Source organism: Euprymna scolopes, chromosome 10, assembly GCF_053919585.1.
Source record: "Euprymna scolopes isolate OS-2025 chromosome 10, ASM5391958v1, whole genome shotgun sequence".
Classification (NCBI taxonomy): Eukaryota; Metazoa; Mollusca; class Cephalopoda; order Sepiida; family Sepiolidae; genus Euprymna; species Euprymna scolopes.
Window position 1 is genome coordinate 155948164 of NC_136491.1, and position 20104 is coordinate 155968267.

Genomic DNA, 20104 nt, shown 5'->3' on the forward strand with positions numbered 1-20104 from the left:
ACATCTTTCAAGCTTCTTGGCCTAACGTTCACAGGAAACATGAGTTGGAACAATTACATCGAGGGCATTGCCAGGGCTGCTGCAAGGAAGGTGGGCTCTCTCTACCGTGCTAGAAAACTACTAACACCCAAAAGTATCCTGTACCTCTATAAGGCAACCATTCGCCCATGTATGGAGTATTGCTGTCATATTTGGGCTGGTGCATCGGCTACTAGTCTCTTGCTCCTTGACAAGGTTCAAAAGAGTCGCAAATCTGATAGGCCCTAAACTGGCATCTAAGCTTCAGCCTCTGTCCCATCGACAAAACGTTGCATCCCTCTGCCTGTTCTACAAGTATTTTAATGGTGAATGCTCTGACGAACTGCAAGCACTTGTGCCCCCACGACGTGAACATCTTCGACAGACCCGACAGGCTGCTAAATCCCACCCCCACACTGTAGAGATCCCTAGATGTAAAAGATCTTTCTACTCCAGTAGTTTCTTCCCCAGAACCGCTAGACTTCGGAATTCCATTCTAGGTCCCTGCTTCCCCAACTGTACTGACATGCAGAAGTTCAAGTGTGGCGTGAACCGTCATCTTGCTGCCCAAATCCCTACATAATACCCCAGTAATTGTTGCCCCTGATAGTAGCCCCCTACACCAAAGTGGCAATTTGCCTTGTTTGGGGTGAAAATGTAATAAAAAAAAAAAAATTTTTAAATAACGGGCAGTTTGTTCTTTGAAAGCCGAGAGAAGGAATGAACGGTGGAAATTACAGTTGAATTTAGTAATGAGAAAGCAGGAGTTCGAACAAATATTTTTCTTTATTTAATTTCCTTTTTTTTTTCATTCAGTTATTCTGTCTCTTAATAAAGACATCAACTGACATTCCTGAAATGTAAATATTTAAAATATTTTATTGTTCTCCTGTATTTTGTGTTATGCGATTCTATCTCTCTGATCTGAAATGTAAATCTTTCTTTATTTGCGTGATAATTATAATTTAGGTCATTTTTATGGGATACAAGAATGTAGATCAAAATCTATCTGAAATGTGCGTGCATGCGTGCACACCTCTAATTTTATTCTTTTTTCTATTGTCCTGGAATTGCTTTTTTTACCATATCATTCACTCAGTCAGTGGTCAGGGATTTCTCATGAAGACATTCCACCATGTGTTCTCAAAGAATTATATAACACTATCCAACACACACACACACACACACACACACACACACACACACACACACACACACACACACACACACACACATATATAAATATAGTCTTATTTATAATATTCCGAATTTTACTGGATTTATATAATTGAAAATTCAGTAATCGTTCATATACCAATAAGTTTTAAGCCAAAAAGAGATGACTTAAACTGTAAGCTACCAAATTATCATATTTCATAATTGAGCATTAATATATTGTTTTAACAAAAACCAAGACATCAAGGAATGGATTGATAGCAACAAATAGTGTATTGCATCGTTAGTTACAATTGTTTCAAGACTATTTGGACAAATTCAAACATTATGTCATTTGAAATTTTTCACAAAAACAGCCTTTCGTCAGACTTATTGAATAAAAAACACTTTAACAATAAAACATTATGGAAATCATTTCCGAAAGCGAAAATATTTTACCTATATCTCATCCTTGCAAAGTTTTTTAAACATTTATATATTTATTTTCGTATCCCATTTAAAAAACTTTTCAAACAAATTAACATACAACGTTACCACTAATTACCTATGTCCATTTAATACGTTTTACTAATACTATTCATTGATTTCTTAAATTAAATTTCTTTATTTCTTTATTTAATTAATATTATTTTTTCTACTCCGGACTAATCTACTGAGTTATATTGTTGCGATTCTATGTTAGTTTCATATCTGGAATTTGCTTTGTTTATTTACAAAAATATCGGCTAACTTATTTATGTGATTTAAAAAAAAAACGGTTTTTGTTGATATTATTTGAATTAAAGCCATACAGAACCTCAGAAAATTATGGTTGGATGGTTAAATCTTTGGTAATAAAATCAGTATCATGGTTAAGAGATGCATTATAAACTTATATTTTGAATAAGTTAGCCTAGATTTAATTGGTTTTGTTTAATTAACAAATAAATCCTAAATGCATATTAGGAATTTACCAAACTTAAAACCTGCATAAACACTAAAATATCGAATGGCTTGAGTTATCTCCCTTTCAACGTTATGAATACATATGAGGATTTTGTTAACTTATAATTCAACTAAACATTTAAAATTTCGAACGTACAGAGTCACCTCACTTTCTATATCTAAAATATCCGATAATCGTATATCTTAACAGGAAAGAACGAAAGAAAATAAAGAATTAAAAATAAATTGAGATCCTTAATTTTAAATGAAGAATGAGAATGAACTAAGTTTAGAGTAGTGTTAAATTTTCCTTCCTTATTGAATAAGTTTTAAACAAAAACCGTTTTTTTTAAATCACATAAATAGGTTAGCCAATATTTTTGTAAATAAACAAAGCAAATTCCAGATACGAAACTAACAAAACGAATCGCAACAATATAACTTAGTTGGTTAGTCCGGATTAGAAAAAATAATTTAAATTAAATGAAGAAATAAATAGATTATTATTAGATAGTGCACCAGACCAGATATGTCAACAATACTCCATATTAGATTAAAAACACTTTTTTTTTGGACCCTGTCCAAGAGAAAGAGAAACTAGTGGTTGGTGCACAAGACTAGATGTGCCTTGAATAGGTAAATTGTGGCTTTTTTTTTCCACCTTTACCCCTAAAAAGGCATATCGCCACTTGGACGTAAGGGGCTACTAATTGCCTAAGAAAGATTAACAAGATGTTGGTTTACGTTACATTTAAACTTCTGCATATCAGTACAGGTATGGAAGCAGGTAGCAGGAAAGGGAATTCCAAAGTCTAGTTAGTTGTTCGAGGGAAGAAACTATTAGAATAGAAAGCTTTCTGGCATTTAGGGACCTTAACAGGGAAGGGGTGAGATTTTGTTGCTAAGCAGGTTTGTCAGAGATATGTATGTCAAGGAGGCACAAGCGCAATGAGTTCATCAAAGCACATTCCATTAAAATACTTGTAAAAAAAAACACAGGGATGCAACATTGCAGCGATGGGACAGGGGTTGGAGCCTAGTTGACAAAGTGGGACCTATTAGATTGGAGACACTTTTTTGGACCTTATCCAAGAGGAAGAGACTAGTGGTAGATGCACCAACTTAGATGGGCGAATGTTGGCCTTGTAGAGGTACAGAATACTCTCAAACTGGCAGGTATGAAAAGTTTTCTAGCTCAGTAGCGAGAGCCCACCTTGTTTGCAGCAGCTGTGGCAATACATGTTACCTGTGAATGTTAGGCTGAGGAGTTTGAATATTGGATTCTGAGGTAGGATGTTATTTTATTAGCCATAATTGTTGAATGAAGGAACTTTGTCTTGGCAGCATTAAATGTAAATGTAACGCTGTCCGAAGATCAACACCTATTGTGTGCAGTTTCAATCGCAAGTGAGACCAAGACAAAGAATAGAAAATAACTCCAACTCGCATTTTGGTTGTGTATGACATTTATTTCCTGATTGTTATGGCTGGGACGTCATCTACATCATCCAGAATGTTTTCCACGTCTCTCACGAGAACTTAAACGTGATCTCGTCTTTCATGAAATCTTTGTTGTTTTTTTGTAGTCCTTTCCTCGTCCACCGTTGACGTCACTTCTCATGCCTTTATATCCATGCTAGCTTACATAACCATCTATATTTAGTGTCCCATGTGCACTACAGACTGGGATCATTTCCTAAGAATTCAGTCATTGCTTTGGATATGTGTGCTTTCGGTTTGTCCATATGTCTAAAATATAGCATGGTGTCATTGCTGAATATACCCATCTCAGATGCAATGGCATCATTATTTCTTGATAATTTCATTTTAGGATGGAAACCTGTGTTTTGCAGATTTTTTAAACTGCAGACTCTTCAACCAGATTCTCTAAACAAATCTGATTTTTATAGATTTTAATTGGAATACCACATTTCACCTTCTGTCAGCACCATTTAGATGGTTTCTGTTACATTTAGATGGTTTCTGTTACATTAGATGGTTTCTGTTACATTAGATGGTCTATGTATTTTTTTTACTCACCTTCACCCCAAACAAAGCATATCACCACTTGGATATAAGGGGCTACTAATTGGGATCATGCCTAAGAAAGATTAGCAAGATGCTTTTTTATATTACATTTGAACTTCTGCATATCAGTACAGTTAGGGAAGCAGAAAGTTTAGGTGTTCGAGGGAAGAACCTATTAGAGTAGAAAGCTTTCTGGCATTTAGGGACCTCAACAGTGAATGGGTGTGATTTTGTTGCTAAGCAGATTTGTTGGGGATATGTACATCCAAGGGGCACAAGTGCAGTGAGTTCATCAGAGTACATTCCATTAAAATATTTGTAAAACAGGCACAGGGATGGTTAATCCAACAATGGAAAATCTCAATTATTTCTGATGCCTATGCTTACTATCCAGTCCTGAACACAAAACAACTTTATTTAAAAAAAAGAAAAAATCTAGTAAGAAAACCTGGTGTTGCTCGGGATTAAATAAGGAATCTCATGTTCTGTTGTCTCCTATCCATAATATTATATTACTTTTATTGTTATTTTTACATGTTAATTTCTATAAAGTTATAGTTTTTCACTTCTTTTGAGTCATACCAAGTATTTTCTCGCGTATTTAATTTTTTAAGTAGAGGGGGGGGGGATGCTCCCATAGCTCCTATGAAGATTTGAGACCACTTGTCTTTCAGTGCAAATTTTATAAACATAGATTGAAATTTCATCAAAATAAGATTTGAAGGAGTTCTGTCCCATAGCTCCTTTAAGGTGGCACTTAGAAATTCGGGGCCACTTCTATTGTTTTCCTGCCAAAATTTTATACCTAAATACACTTTTCATTTTTATGGCGATTCTCTAACCTTTTTTCCTATAGTGAACACACACACACACACACACACACACACACACACACACACACACACACACACATACATGCAAACATATACACACATACATTTACATTTATACTGTTCTTTATTAGTCGTTTTTTGCACATTTTATCAGATGTCATCAACAACTTTGTAACTGGACGTCATCAGTTTAAGTCCAGGTAAAGAAAGTGAAAAAGAAGTTAGTATTCGAGGTTGGCAGTGTTTGTTTTCTTGCCTTTTTATTGTCTCTTTGCATTCTTCAGTTGTTATTTTATAAACAAGACAATCCACGCCTAGAATAATTTGAGATGTCTCCAATGTATTAATCATTCTTGGAAGCAGCTGTTTATTCTTCAACTCTCTTGACTTTATATTACTTGGATTCTTAAGACGAGTATTATTTTCACAACATTTTGATCAATGTAACCTCCGACTTTCTTCAGGTGTATCTTGCCAAACTCGTGAATCTTTCTGTCGAACTTGGGAATCTTTCTGTTGAACTCAGGAATCTGCATGGAATTTTGAACGGAACCCTTTATTTAATCTACGGAGGTAGCATGCACTTGTTTTGTCAGCCCTGACTGGGTAGAAGTTCCAAATAATTTGCAATTGTATTTTGAGTGTCGCCCACACTGAGGATTGAACCTTCAACCTCCAGAAGAGTGTAGCTTACAACTGAATTTTACCAAGTAGTTTATCCAGTACTTGTGAAAATAACACTGAAGATGAGAATAATAGTCCAAGGAATCCAAATAATACGAATAATCAATCTTCATCCCCAAAAATTAATTTTCTTTAAAACATACAACCATTTAATATTTTACACAGACAAGTTTGTTTGTTTGTTTTTTTATTTTTTTATCATTTTTTTCTATCTGGGGATGGGGCTCCTTACGAGATGCCAGACATTCACCTGCTATCTCATACATTTCAACTGAGAGATCTTTTTAATATTCTAACCGTCCTTTTAAGTACAATTATTTGTATCACTCTTGCACTTAGTTCACAGAGTATATTTGTCAGCTGGTTTTTAAATTCGGTTGCTTTTATAATCACTGAAATGATGGAGATCTTCCTATGATTCCAGTTTCTTTTCATGTCGTACATACGATCTTGGTATTTTGTTATCTTTTTCACCTCAGCTCCGTTTAACCCAGCATCCTTTTATTTCTTGTCCCATATCACCATGTCAGGTTTAATAGCTCCGTTTTCTAGGTATGTAACTGTACGACTTGCTGAAGTGTGATGTTTGAACAATTCTCAAATTTGACATCATCAACAAAATATGATACTCACAGTGAAATGAATCCCCAAATCCAGATTATCCCCAAAACCGGGATTAGTGAACTTGTAATTGTTTATAATTCCAGATGACAGTGCAAGTTGTCGATGTTAATGACCACATTCCTAAATTCTCTCAAACGTCATACACATTTCGGATTCGTGAGAACAGCAACGGAACATTTGATATTTCTGCAACTGATTTGGATGGCAAGAACAATGCCCTCTTGACCTACAGTTTTTTCCCTTCAGCACCACAAGGTTTGTATCCATATAGAATCGGTTTCTGTTTATTTTTCTGTTTGCTTTGTCTGTCTTATGGCATATCAACCCCATTTAATGCTGATAGTTCATTTATTGTAAACGATTCACTGTATATGATTAATTGAAGACAAGTTGCTATTTTTTTATTATATACCTTTGGTGTTCCTGAATGTTCGATTGTGTATATGTGTGCGTGTGACGTCATCTTCTCTTTCAATGTGATTGATGCTGTTGCTTCTTCTCGTCATCGCTCTTCATCTTTTGTGCGTTACATGATTCGGTTCATCCTCTTCTTGCTTCTGGCCGTTGATAGTTTCATCACTTTAGTTAGATAAATAAAACTTCTTCTCGTGCAGAAAGGACACAAAGGGATGTTCGCTGAGAGTTTCTTAAGTTTTATTTTGGGAAAGAATTAGAAAGAGAGAAACATTCTCTTAGCTAATTAAGTATTTAACTCATCTTTTTATTTAAATCCTTGGGCGACGTGCGAACAGATGTTAGGTTGGTTATTTTTCTCTTAGTGATAGTCACAGTTTTCTACAGCATCAGCGACAGTGTGTCTCATATTTGCTCCGACAAACAACTGATTTGAAAACTTTTGTTTTCTCTCAGCTTGACAAACGTGACGTAATTTATCTTGACTCATACCACTGTCTTGTCTAATTGATCTGACCATTTGGTTTTAACTTCACATGTCAGCCATTCTTGATTCAACCCGTTCAATGAGAGTTTCTTAAAGGTTTTATTTTTTAGAGAGAATTGACTCATGCAGGGGAGAGACGAACGTTTTTTTACTGTTATTTTTTTGTTTCGCCTCAAACATGGTGTATTGCCACTTGATCGTAAGGTGCTACTATTTAAATTTCTGCAAGTCAGTATAATCAGGAAAACAGGAAGCAAGGAGGGAATTCCAAAGAATAGAAACCGTTTTGAGCATGAAAATAAGTCTACAAAGGAAAAAAATAATGCCATGTAAAAGCCATTACAAGAGGTTAGATGGAGGTTTCACACATGAGCAAAAGGTAAAAAAAAATCGTTCATTTAGATAAAAGAAATAATAGTTTTAAAAATCGTACTACTACTGTTTAGGCATATAAAACTGTTTTTTTCATGCAGAAAAGTTTTGTTAGCTAATTAATTACTTAACTTATCTTTTTAGTTAAATCTTTGCCATCCTTGATTCAACCCTGGGAATAATTCTCTTTCACAAATTTGGGTTATCATGACATGTGCTCAGTGTGACCCTTGTCAAATTTTATGCTAGATGACTTAATCGCTATTCATATAGGGTTCTTAATATGTAACATTTTTTCTTAGCTAGAGGATGTATAAGATATTGAGTTGACAACGATGTACAAGGTGTCTTAAATAAGTTTCCAGACATTTTTTATATGGGCACTTTTATTGATAGTACACACATAAAACACTAATCCCCTTTGAAGTAATCTCCTCCTGCTGCAAGGCACTTGTACGATTCCAACAATTTCTGGAAGGCCCCAAGAAAGTCCTATGTGCAAGCGTGTCAGTTACCTTGTCACAGTCTCTTTCTTCTCCTCAATTATCTCATAACGATCATAAGATTTTCTTTCAGCTTAGGGAATAACCAAAAGTCACAGGCAGCAGGGTCTGGACTATATGGAAGGTGAAGAACTACCTTGATGCCCATCTGTGACTAGGATGGAGTTGTGGACTGCACCCTTGGGGTAAACTTTGCGCAAATCTTCCGCATCTTCAGTTCTTTGTGAATAATTGTGTGTACAGTTCCCACACTGACATCAAACTGTGCACTTATTGTCTCTATAGACACACGACAGTCCTTATCCATGAAATTCTTTATTTGGGCAATTAACTCTGGTGTTCTGACTTTCTTCCTCCTTCCACACCTCATCATCCCTCACAGACTCCCTGCCTTCCTTGAATCACTTATGCCACTCAAAAATTGATGCTTGATTCATGCAAGATGGTCCAAAAGCAGTCTGAAGTATTCCATACATTTTTGTGGCATTTTTCCCAAGTTTAAAGCAGAATTTTGTTGCATATTGTTTTTCCAATGTGTCCTGACGTCCAGATTGCATTTTTTAAATTCATCAGCTGTAACAATCAGGCTTTAGCAGGATGTATTCCAATTCCTGATGTAGCTGTTCATTTGAACCTGAAATCATACAAATTGGCTAATCATCTCATAAGATGTATAGCAATAATATACTGAATTTTCAAGAGTTTACGGCAATTTTAAATGCCTATACAAAAATGTCTGGAAACTTATTGAATGCACCTTATATATTTGGGGGTAGAGTGTAGAAGGTTGAAAAGTATGAGTGATGTGTCAGAGTGGCATTGACTAATTGTTGTCATGTGAGTAGATGGTGGATTTCGAGTTACAGTTTAGAACTAAAAGAGACTATAACTGGAACAAATACAATGAGGATATTGCAAAGGCTGCTGCAAAGAAGATGGGTTCGATTGCAATAACTAATAACACTCTACCTAAGAGTTCATCATCCAAAATCGTCAGCCTAACATTCACAGGCAGCATCAATTGGGACCAATACATAGAAGATATCGCTAAGGTTGCTGCAAAAAGCAGTGGATTCCCTCTTCCATGCTAGAAAATAACTCACACCTGAGAATATCCTGTACCTCTACAAAGCCACCATTCATCCATGCATGGAGTATTGTTGCAGCATCTGGTCTGGTGCATCTACTAGTCTCTCACTTTTAGACAGGATCCAAAGAAGAGTCTTCAATCTAATAGTGTCAACTAAACTCGACTCATCTCCACAGTCTTACATCCATGTGTCTGTTTTACAAGTATTTTAATGGAATGTGCTCTCTGATGACTTTATAGCATTTGTGCTATCTCAACGTAACTAACTTGAACCTGACTAATCCTGACCCTAACCCGACTAACCCATTTAGTAACAAAATATCACCCTCTGCTGTAGAGGTCTCCAGATGCCAGAAATCCTTCTACTCTAGAAGCTTATTCTCTCAGACTGCTAAACTGAAATTGCCTCCCTATTTCCTGCTTCCCTGGCTGTACTGACATGCAGAAGTTTAAATGTAATGTAAACCGACATCTTGCTCATCTCCTAAATGTAGTCTCCTGTAGACATAGTCCCAAATAGTAACCTCTTATATCCAAATGACAAAATGCCTTGTTTGAGGTGGATGAAATAAAAATGGTTGGGACCATGAAAATCTAGAAATTGCTGAAGTAGAAAGAAACTGAGAAAGAAATGGTATAGAAGGTATACGTAAGGTGAAGAAGGGTCAAATTGGAGGAGACTCAAGCATTATTGCAGATTTGTTGAAGGGTATTGAGATGATCACGGACTTGACTAATGAGATCATAAAAGAAGAGGTAATCCCGAAAGCTATGGCATAATTCATGTTGATACACTAGTACCCATTAGATCACAGAAGTTAAGCAACGTTGAACCTGGTCAGTACTAAAATGGGTGACCATTTGGGAATTCTAAATGCTGTATGTGCTATCTGCTTATCTCGACATTGTTTCCAGTCGCCCTGGACTTCTCCTTGACTCAAACAGTGCCGATTCGAGAGAGGTGTGGTTGGAGATTGCACAAGCCTTGCCTCACAATTACACACACAAAGCTATCCTTACAGGAAGTATCCATTGTCTCTTGAGACAGAACGGAGGCATCGTGATCTATCCTGGAAGACTGGACATTAATAGAATTGTGAACTGTTACGCAGGGCGGGGTAGGTGAATTTCTTCAAACTATGTGCAGTTAAAATTGCAATTTAAATGTTAAAGTAGGAGTACATCAGAGTTTGATTACTTTTCATTTTAGAAGCATCGTCCATAAAGTTCAGAAAAGATGCAGAGAGTTCAGAAAAGATGTAGAAAGTTCAGAAAAGATGTAGAAAGTTCAGAAAAGATGTAGAAAGTTCAGAAAAGATGCTGACGATTTAATACTTGCCTCATAAACAATGGATGACCTACTTGTTAAGTTAAAGACTAAGAGGAATCCATTCTATAGAAAGCAAAGATCTGAAAGTACTTCTGCACTTACCAAACTGCGGTGTCCATGAAGTTTCTCAGGTGTGCTTGGCCGCTGATGGGAAAAACTGGAAGCGGCAGATCACAAAATATTAAACCGCTATGAGAAAATTATGATAAACAGAAAAATAAAATTTCAAACATGTGTTTAACCCAACCCTAAACCCTAAACCATAGCCTGCGCAATTAAAATTAATTTTTTTTTTTATTTCTTCTCATTTATTTGCATTCTTTTTATTCCATTTTCATCCCAAACAAGGGACATTGCCACTTAGATGTAGGAGGCTACTATCGGGGACATAGGTTGCAGGGATACAATGTAGGGAGTTGAGCAGCAAGATGTCTGTTCACATTACACTTGAACTTCTGCATGTCAGTACAGTTGGGAAAGCAGAATCCCAGAAGGGAGTCCCAAAGTCTAACCGTTCTGGGGAAGAAACTATTGGAGTAGAAAGCTTTCTTACACCTAGAGATCTCCACTGTGAAGGGGTGGGTTCTTGCTGCTTGTTGGCTTTGTTGGGAGTATTTACGTCAAGAGGGTACAAGTGCTTGTAGTTCGTCAGAGCATTCACCATTAAAACTTGTAGAAAAGGCAAAGGGATGCAACATTTCGTCGATGGGACAGAGATTGAAGCTTAGATGGCAATTCCGAACCTATCAGGTTGGCGACTCTCTTTTGAACCCTGTCCAGTAGCAAATGCACCAGCCCAATTGTGACAACAATACTTCATACATGGGCGAATGGTGGCCTTATAGAGGTACAGGATATTTACAGGCGGAAGTAGTTTTCTAGCATGGTAGAGAGAGCCCACCTTCCTTGCAGCGGCCCTAACAATGCTCTCAATGTATCTATTCCAACTTATGTTCCCTGTGAACGTTAAGCCGAGGAGTTTAAAAGAAGTACTTTAAGGTAATATATCTTTAGCCATTGCTATTGGTAGTTGAGAAGGTTTCTTGTAATTATTGAAGGAAACAGGCTTAGTCTTGGCAGTATTGAATGTGACCATACATTTATGTCCCCATTCCACTACAGATTGGAGGTCTTCATCTAGTGTTTCTGCCATTTCGTTAGATATGTGTTCATTTATTTTCCCCTCGTGCCTTTTATAGAGTATGGTGTCATCAGCAAATATACCCATCTCAGAGACAATTTTATCAGGGAGGTCATTTATGAATATTAGGAATAATAAAGGTCCAATGATAGACCCCTTAGGTACTCCTACATTTATATCATATTGTTTAGATGTACGACTGTCAAGGACAACCTGGATTCTTCTCTTACTTAAGGATTTAATTATGTTAAGTATTCGTGTAGTGATACCATATGATCTAATTTTCCTGAGAAGACCATCGTGCCATAGCCTGTCAAAAGCCTTAGATATATCTAGATCTACCACTCTACCCTCCCCTGCTTTGTCCAGTGAATGGTATATACGTTCAGAGATTACAGTTAGAATATATGCTGTAGAACGGGCTTGCCTAAATCCATATTGTTGATCAGTCAAAAGTTTTGCAGCTGTAAGGTGATGGACTAAAGTTTGGTTTATTAGGGATTCAAATATGTTAGTGAAAAGTGGGAGGTGGTTAATGGGGCAATAATTTAATGGATCAGTTCTTAGCTAAAAACAGACAGTGCGTTCGTTAAAAATTGAGGAATGCCCGGCCAATCTTTTTCGGTTATCTTCGTCAGCGTCGAATGAGGCAATCGAACTTTGTGGAAATCGCAGGTCGGTAAATTACAAAGCACGGATCTGAAAATACATAAAGTACCAAAATAATGATCAATTTGATGGAAAATGAGTCGAATGAAATTCATTCTTTGTGGTACCCGTAAGCATTAAGTACATAAGAAATGCAATGGAACTACTGGTAGGTTGAGAGAGGATAACCAGTTTGTGTGCAAAAAGTGTAAGACAATGGAGATGAATGAGAACTCAGATGTGGACAAAGTATATTGAAATGGAGAAGCCATTAAGGTTGTGTAGTAAAAAAAATCAATTGTTAACTGTTCTACACTTCCAAATAACAATTTCCGGGATTAAATTCGACACACTGCTGCCAAAATGTTACTCTAAAATTCAATGCTCTGCTGTCAAAACTCGCCACTCTAAAACACAACAAAAGACTTGCTACTCCAACATCCCAATCCAAAATAAACCCAGTCTTTAAAAAAATCAAGCTTTTTATTTCAACCGAAAGCATCTCATTTACATATTAGATGACAATGTCGCAAGTATATAAAAAGAAAAGACGGCCATTTACTTTTATTTTTCTTCATTTTTTTTGTTACTGCAAGCTTGTAGTGAAGTAGAAGAAAAAAAAAAAGAAATTAAAAAAATATATATATAAGACACAGCTGTTCTTTCCAAAAGGTTGAGCTCTTCAACGTCCAAACATAATTCCCCGTCACTTCTTCCAACCGTCGTTTCACACTCTGCACTCTTCACCCTGCTTAAAAAAAAAAAAAAAAAAAAAAAAAGTACCGGCATATAGCTGCCCATTTCTCCACTTATGCAAATTGACTATCAACCAGAGCCATCTAGTTTTCCATTTCTCCAAACAGCCAATTTGCAAAGGGGGACAACTCAAACCACACAGAGCCATCTAGTTTTCCATTTCTCCAAACAGCCAATTTGCAAAGGGGGACAACTCAAACCACAAAAACAATTTTGTACCAATTTTTAAAGCGTTTAATCACAGAAGAGTAACTTTTTTTGTCTTTGGTAGTATTTCAGACCACAGGTTGTCAAGAAGTTTAGTTACCTTGGTAGTCTCGTTGGAGCACAGGGTGGAGCAGGTGTTAATATGATTGTAAGAATTATGCGTAGATGGAGTAAACTCAGGGAACTTCTGTCATTATTAACCAGCACAGCGTTACCAGTGGTGGTTATTAGGAATGTGTACACAATGTGATGATATATAAAAGTGAAACCTGGTCAGTGAGGATTGAGGATATGCATTGCATGGAGAGAAATGATATGAGAATGATATGATATATGTGCAATGTGTGTCTCAATGGCTAGTTTAGATCTGATGACCTCAGAGGAAGATTAAATCTCAACAGTATAGAGAGATGTGTGCATAAGTTTAGACTTCGATGTTATGAGTATGTTAAAAGAATGGATGAAAGTTCTTGGATTAGTAGATATAGAACAGTTGAGATAGCAGGGTCAGTTCACAGGAGAAAGTCAAGAAAAACATTGGATGAAGTAATAAAAATGGATCTGAAGAAAAAAGGGATAATTAAAAACCTAGTCAGAGGTTACTTGGAAATTAATTTCCTGCTGCCGTCCAACACATGTCAGCATGTAAAACGGACGTTAAATGAATATGATTATGACAACAGAACTCAAACTTAGCATGCTATGGCCCACAATTCACAATAGTAACTACTGCAGAACCCTAACCCCCTTATATTAAATTGAAATAAATCTTCTTTTTTCTCTCAATTATTTGGAATTAATCATTGTTCCTTTTTTATTTATAGTTGTTTCTTGATTTTGTTGTTAGTTGCTGAAGGGAACATTTTGCTGAATCAGACAACAGGTACCTTGAATATAAATTCCTTAAACAGGGAAATACAAGGAATATATACATTCAACATTATGGTAAGTTTTTATGGAATGTTTTTCTTTACATTTTTCAACAAATACAATATAAAATGTGATCGGTTCAAATATAATTGTTTATTATATCTCCTAAATTTGTTTACATTCTAAATTTTTATAATATCCCCTAAATTTTAAACCCTTTTCTAGCTTTAGATTTGAAACTAAAAAAATCATAAACATGGTTGTAATTATAAAGATTAAACATGGCATCTTAAACATTACTGCGATCCTCATGGGCTTAAAAATATACTCATGAAAACCCCCAAAATATCATTAATAAATTTTTATGAATTTTTAACAATTTCCGTTTATTTTCCCCAGTTTTTCCCATCTTTAATCCGAAAAAAAAAAATCTGGAAATGTTTTTTATTTTTTCCGCGGGACATATAAACTGTCTCTGATGAGTTGTTTGGTGTTCGTCCGTCATTCAACAGAGCACATGTAAGACAAAATAAAATAAAAATTTAAATATATATTTGGCTTTGGAATGCTCACTACTGACATATTTATTAGAAATAATAATAAAGCACATGTTGTGATATATGGTTGTCTTGGTTATTGTGGAATAATAATAATAATAATAATAATAATAATAATAATAAATATATATATATATATATATATATATATATATCATTCAAACACTACCGCTTCACCACTCACTCATTTTCGACCAAATTTCAAAGAATTATTACAGTTTATACCTTCTCAGCTTCTCACCTATATTGTCACCTTCTCAGCTATAATTGTGGAAAAAATTTTCAATTTTCGAATTTTTGTTCAGTAAAACAAAAGTTATGATGAATTTTCTGATGTTCAAAATCGTAAAAATATGTAAGGAGGTGAGCGACGCGTTTTATGACTGGTTTCCATAGCAACCACATCGCTTCAGCAACTACTGTTGCTACTAATTCACTAATGAAAGCATGAAAGGGAGATAATTGGGGGACTTTATTCAAAGCAAACGAGTGTCGTACATTGTTATTGCATATGCGTTTATGGGGGCAAAAAAATAAGATTGAAATTAAACAAAGAACAAGTGAATTTATTGGAAGTCTGGAAAAATCATGGATTACAATAGAAAAATGCGAGCATGAAAAGTAATATGGTTAAGCTTAAACATGGAAAAGTAAAGGACTAGTTGTTAAAACTGGAAAAGAAAAGGACAAGATATTCTAGTAAAGAATATAATAAAATTTATAACTTAAAATATTGCAGCATTAAGAATTTTTTAAATTCAATTTATAACATTATATAATCAATTCTGAATGTTACAATATTTTACATTATAAATTTATTATATTTTTTACTAGAATATCTTGTCCCTTTTCTTTTCCAGTTTTAACAACTAGTCCTTTATTTTTCCATGTTTAAGCTTAACCATATTTCTTTTCATGCTCACATTTCTCTATTGTAATATATATATATATATATATATATATATATATATATATATATATATATATATATATATATATATATATATCTCAGAATATTTGTTCTTATTTGTATATTTATGTTAAATTTTTTGTCTTTTTTATATGTGGCTAGTAGGGTTATCCGGCGTTGTCCGGAACAAAAGTGTAGCATATTTCTATTAAAGTATCTATCTCCCAACCTACTTGTCTTTCTCTTTTCTGACTCGTTTTCCTCTCCCCATTTTCCCCTTTTCCCCTCCCTCTCCCCAGCCTATCCCCGCTTAGCTGGACACATGCACACAGAAAATTCTCCTTTCTTAACTATATTTCTCATAAGAATTAGTCAACATTTTCTTTCCAAATTAGTACATAATAACTCTGACAAGAAAACGATCCTCTCCATCGAAACCTGGCCCAGTTGATTCCCAAAGAAATACTATTTTTTCTAAATTTTAGATATTTATCCGGGGCAATGCTAATCAAGAAAATACCAACGTTGTGGGTATTTGTTTTATCGTTTTCGACTTTTAGCTGGGTATACAAACATACATACAGACAACTGCCCTTTAGATGATCATTTTATAGACTCAATGTATTTTTCTGATTATTATCAAGGCAAAAGATAATGGTAATCCTCCTAAGAATTCTACTACCAAAGTGACCATTGAATTACTAGACGTGAATGATAATGCCCCAATTTTTACAACAAATGTGTATAAGGCAACAATTGATGAGAATAGTGCTCCCCAAAAGGTAAGATTTTCCTCTTTTTTTCTTCTCATCTGATTTTAGTTGGTTTTTTTTTTTATCTTTTAACAATTTATCACCTCTATTCAGTCTCAGAAGACAATGGATACCCTCTGTAAGGGTAGCTATGCATGTAATTATGAGGCAACGGTTACACAATCCTCAACCACATATCTCATGAATTGGCACTGCTTGATTATAATAGTAAGGAAAATTCTAGGACGACTGGAAACAATGCCGAGATAAACGGAGATCACATACAACAGCCATATTAGTAGTGACCAAGTTCACTGTTGCTTAACTTATGACCTAATGGGACCCGGTGTATCAACATGATTGTGCCCTACTTTTTTAACAATTGCAAATCCTTTTAATAGAGTGTTTTGTCGATGCTGTTCATCTTTCGAGTGTTAGGGCTAGGGTTTTGTGTACTTCTTTCTCATGGAAGAAAAACGCCAAAAACTTAATTTATAGTTTATTTAACTACTGATCCATTTTCTTATCTATGAGTTACTTTTGATCAGAACATGATGAATAAATGTCGCTAACTCTCCAAACTTCATGCCACAGTTCTTGTTTACTAAGTCATGATCTGCAACTAATTCTAACTTCAAACCCTTCTACGTCACATGATTAAAATCAACCAACGAGATATCTATATTCGTATATGCAAAGCTAAGGCGAAATCTTTTCAATCATACCTCTTCTTTTTTTTACTTTAGGGTGGTAAAGTGTTATGAGAAACTGATATACCTATTTCAGTTTTAATAGACTTACTCAGAGACAATAAATATAATTATATCTAACACGTTATCGTCAGCGATTTGTTCCAATTATTTGGACACACTCTCTGACCACTAATATATCCGGGGCAATGCTAATCGAAATTTCCATCTCTACAATCAGTCCAGCAGAAACTGAGTCATTTTAGTAGCCTTCTATCTGGTGGGCTGAAGCGTTTATTCTGGGTAATCTTAGCAGGTCCACCCTCTCCCGCCTTACACACATCTTTCACATGGAGGCAGTTTATTGCTTACTGCCTGAGGTGCTTTGATCAGGAAAGCCGACAGGACTGCTCAGACAATTTTTAATAAACCAGAATGCCTCCCTTTTAGGGATGTTGGCTTTATTCTCCCCACTTTCTGATCTTGTGTCATATCTTCTTGCGGTGAGAAGGGAGTAAATAACAGAATCATGGCGTATACTTCTGTCTCCATTCGTGAGAAGAATAAGATATTGCTTTGATGCCTATCTATTAGCCACTCGATCTGTGCATATAACAATGAAAATGCCATTTCAAATTTAAGCATAAAAGACTGACAGACAACTCGACTGATTGACAGACCAAAGACTCACCTGATCTTCTTACACACAAAAAATATTTCACATATCTAAAATCAGTTTGTAACAATTTGATGGTGCAACTACACTATAAAAGCAAAATATGGAAAACGAAAAATCGATTAAAAAAAGCAATGGTATCTACTGACTTTTTGTATCAATTTAAATTAAAAGCAATATCTACTTAACTGGCATGTCGGAAGTGCTTGAATATTATGGCATTATTTAAAGTTTGCCATATTTCTTTGGGAACACGTGACATAATAACAAGGGAAGTAACTCAGTTATGCTAAAACAAAATAAGGCAAATAATTCATATTTATGATTGTTAAAGCATAATTTAATATAAAAAATTAGCAATAGATACACAATATATACCCCCCCCCCCGTTGGAACTTTCCAGTGTTTTTTAGCTAAACATTTTATTTTTGCTAACTTTTTTGGATCTATTCATTACTGTAACATGACAATTAAGTAGAGACTATTGGTTTGCCTTGAAAATTAATATTAAAAATTTCGAATTTCGCTATTCTTGTGTAATTGTACCAATTTGTCTTGAAAAATGTTTAAACAATAAATTGTTTCTTCTAGATACTTACAGTTCATGCCGATGATAAAGATGCTGGTTTAAATGGAGTTGTTCATTATGAGCTACAAAATAAATCCGTTCCTTTCATTATTGACCAATTCAGTAAGTTCTGTTTTTATTTATTTATTTATTTTTATAATAATAATAATAATCGGTTTAACATCTGTTTTACATGCTGATATGTGTTGGATTACTTTTATAAATAGTCTTCGAAATTAACCCAACTCTGGCCAGGTCTACATGTATCCCTCTTTCTCTAAAGTCGATTCTTATCACTTGATCTTATGTTTTCCTTGACCTTATTCTGCCAACTAACACTACTATCTCAACTGTTCTGTATCTACTAACCCAAACACTCTCATCCATTCTTTCCATGTGACCAAACCAACAAAGTCTCTTGTTCTATACACATCTCTCTATACTCTTCAGATTTAATCTTCTTCTGAAGTTGCCCATCGTTAAGACTCACATTAAGTATCCATTATATTATTTTCATAGAATTTCTCTCCATGCAACACATATCCTCAACTCTCACTGGCCAGGTTTTACTTCCATATGATATCACACTGCTTACATATACTTGATAAATTCTATATGTAACACCTGGCTGGTTAGTAATAGCAGAAGTTCCTTGAACTCCAACCACTTCCGGTTCTTGCAATTAAACAAGCAGGAGTTTCTCCCTTTGCTCTAATGGTATCACCAAGGTAACAAAACTTCCGAACAACATCAATAACCTCACCATCCAAATATACTTTCTGCACAAGTTTTCATCCGTCTTTATTATATCAAACTTCTCACACACAAACTGATTTATAATCTCTCAACCAACCTGTACTTCTTCGGTACCCAGTGCTTAGAAGTGACATAAAAAATTGAGTTGCTTCCAACTTCCTTTCTGAGCAATTTTTCTCTTTCCAACACCACAACCACTTATCATCACTTCAGGTTTGGTAACATTCACTCTCAAACTTTTAATTATTTGTGCATTAGTTTATGTCTTGGGACAATTCAGAATTGACCCCCCCCAAAAAAAAAAAAAAAAAAAAATTTTTTTTCATCATTATTTATATTATCATGTATCATATTCTTGTCCAGGGTTGTTTGATTGGCCTTTCTAAAGCCAAATTTCGCAAATCCAGCCTTTTTTAAAAAGTTTGGCATTTGGCCTTCAAAAATTGTATTTTGATTGTTTCAAAGTATAACATACGAATTAAGGAAAGAACAAATAGAATATTATATACATAATCTACAAAACTAATATTGTGTTGGCTATTTTTAAATTATTGTTATGGGAGAATCACCTTCCAAATGGATTGTTCTATCCATTATATAAGCCATAGACCTTTTTGATCCCAGGTGTGGATTAAACACCAGAGCGACCCTCGCCTGCTTGGTGACGTTTACTACTCTTTTCAGTTGTAACCTTTTTACGTTGTTGTTCCAGTAATACATTGTTTAAACTCTATTCCGTTGTTCTGTTTTATTTGTGGCTTATTGCAAGCCATAACACTGGCGACATTGGATTCGGAGAACGTACTCACGTTTAAAAACAATGTTCTAAAAAACTAAACACTAACGACATTGGATTCAAGGAGCATACTAAAATCGGAACCAGTAACGACATTGAAAAACAAAATACTCACGTTGAAAACGTATTCTAAAAATACTAACGACGTCGGACTCAAATGTTATCAAGCCTAAGGAAGTGCCTAACATAACACTTGCAACTGAAAGGTTCACGATAATTAAAAAAAAAAAAACGCAGATCATTACGGAAAAAAAGAGTTGAAAAGAAAGTTCGTCACGACTTTCAAAGATAGCGC

The 20104-nt window shown here is 35.0% G+C and overlaps 1 protein-coding gene across 1 annotated transcript in view; it reads left to right on the forward strand.

Moving 5' to 3' along the window:
* LOC145286323 (protocadherin Fat 4-like) overlaps positions 1 to 20104 on the forward strand; it is a 342844-nt gene that overhangs the window by 246418 nt on the left and 76322 nt on the right. The window contains exons 33-36 of the mRNA XM_080135245.1: positions 6371 to 6542; positions 14083 to 14180; positions 16217 to 16354; positions 18281 to 18380. Coding sequence (XP_079991371.1) covers positions 6371 to 6542; positions 14083 to 14180; positions 16217 to 16354; positions 18281 to 18380 — 508 coding nt within the window. The remainder of the gene's footprint in view (positions 1 to 6370; positions 6543 to 14082; positions 14181 to 16216; positions 16355 to 18280; positions 18381 to 20104) is intronic.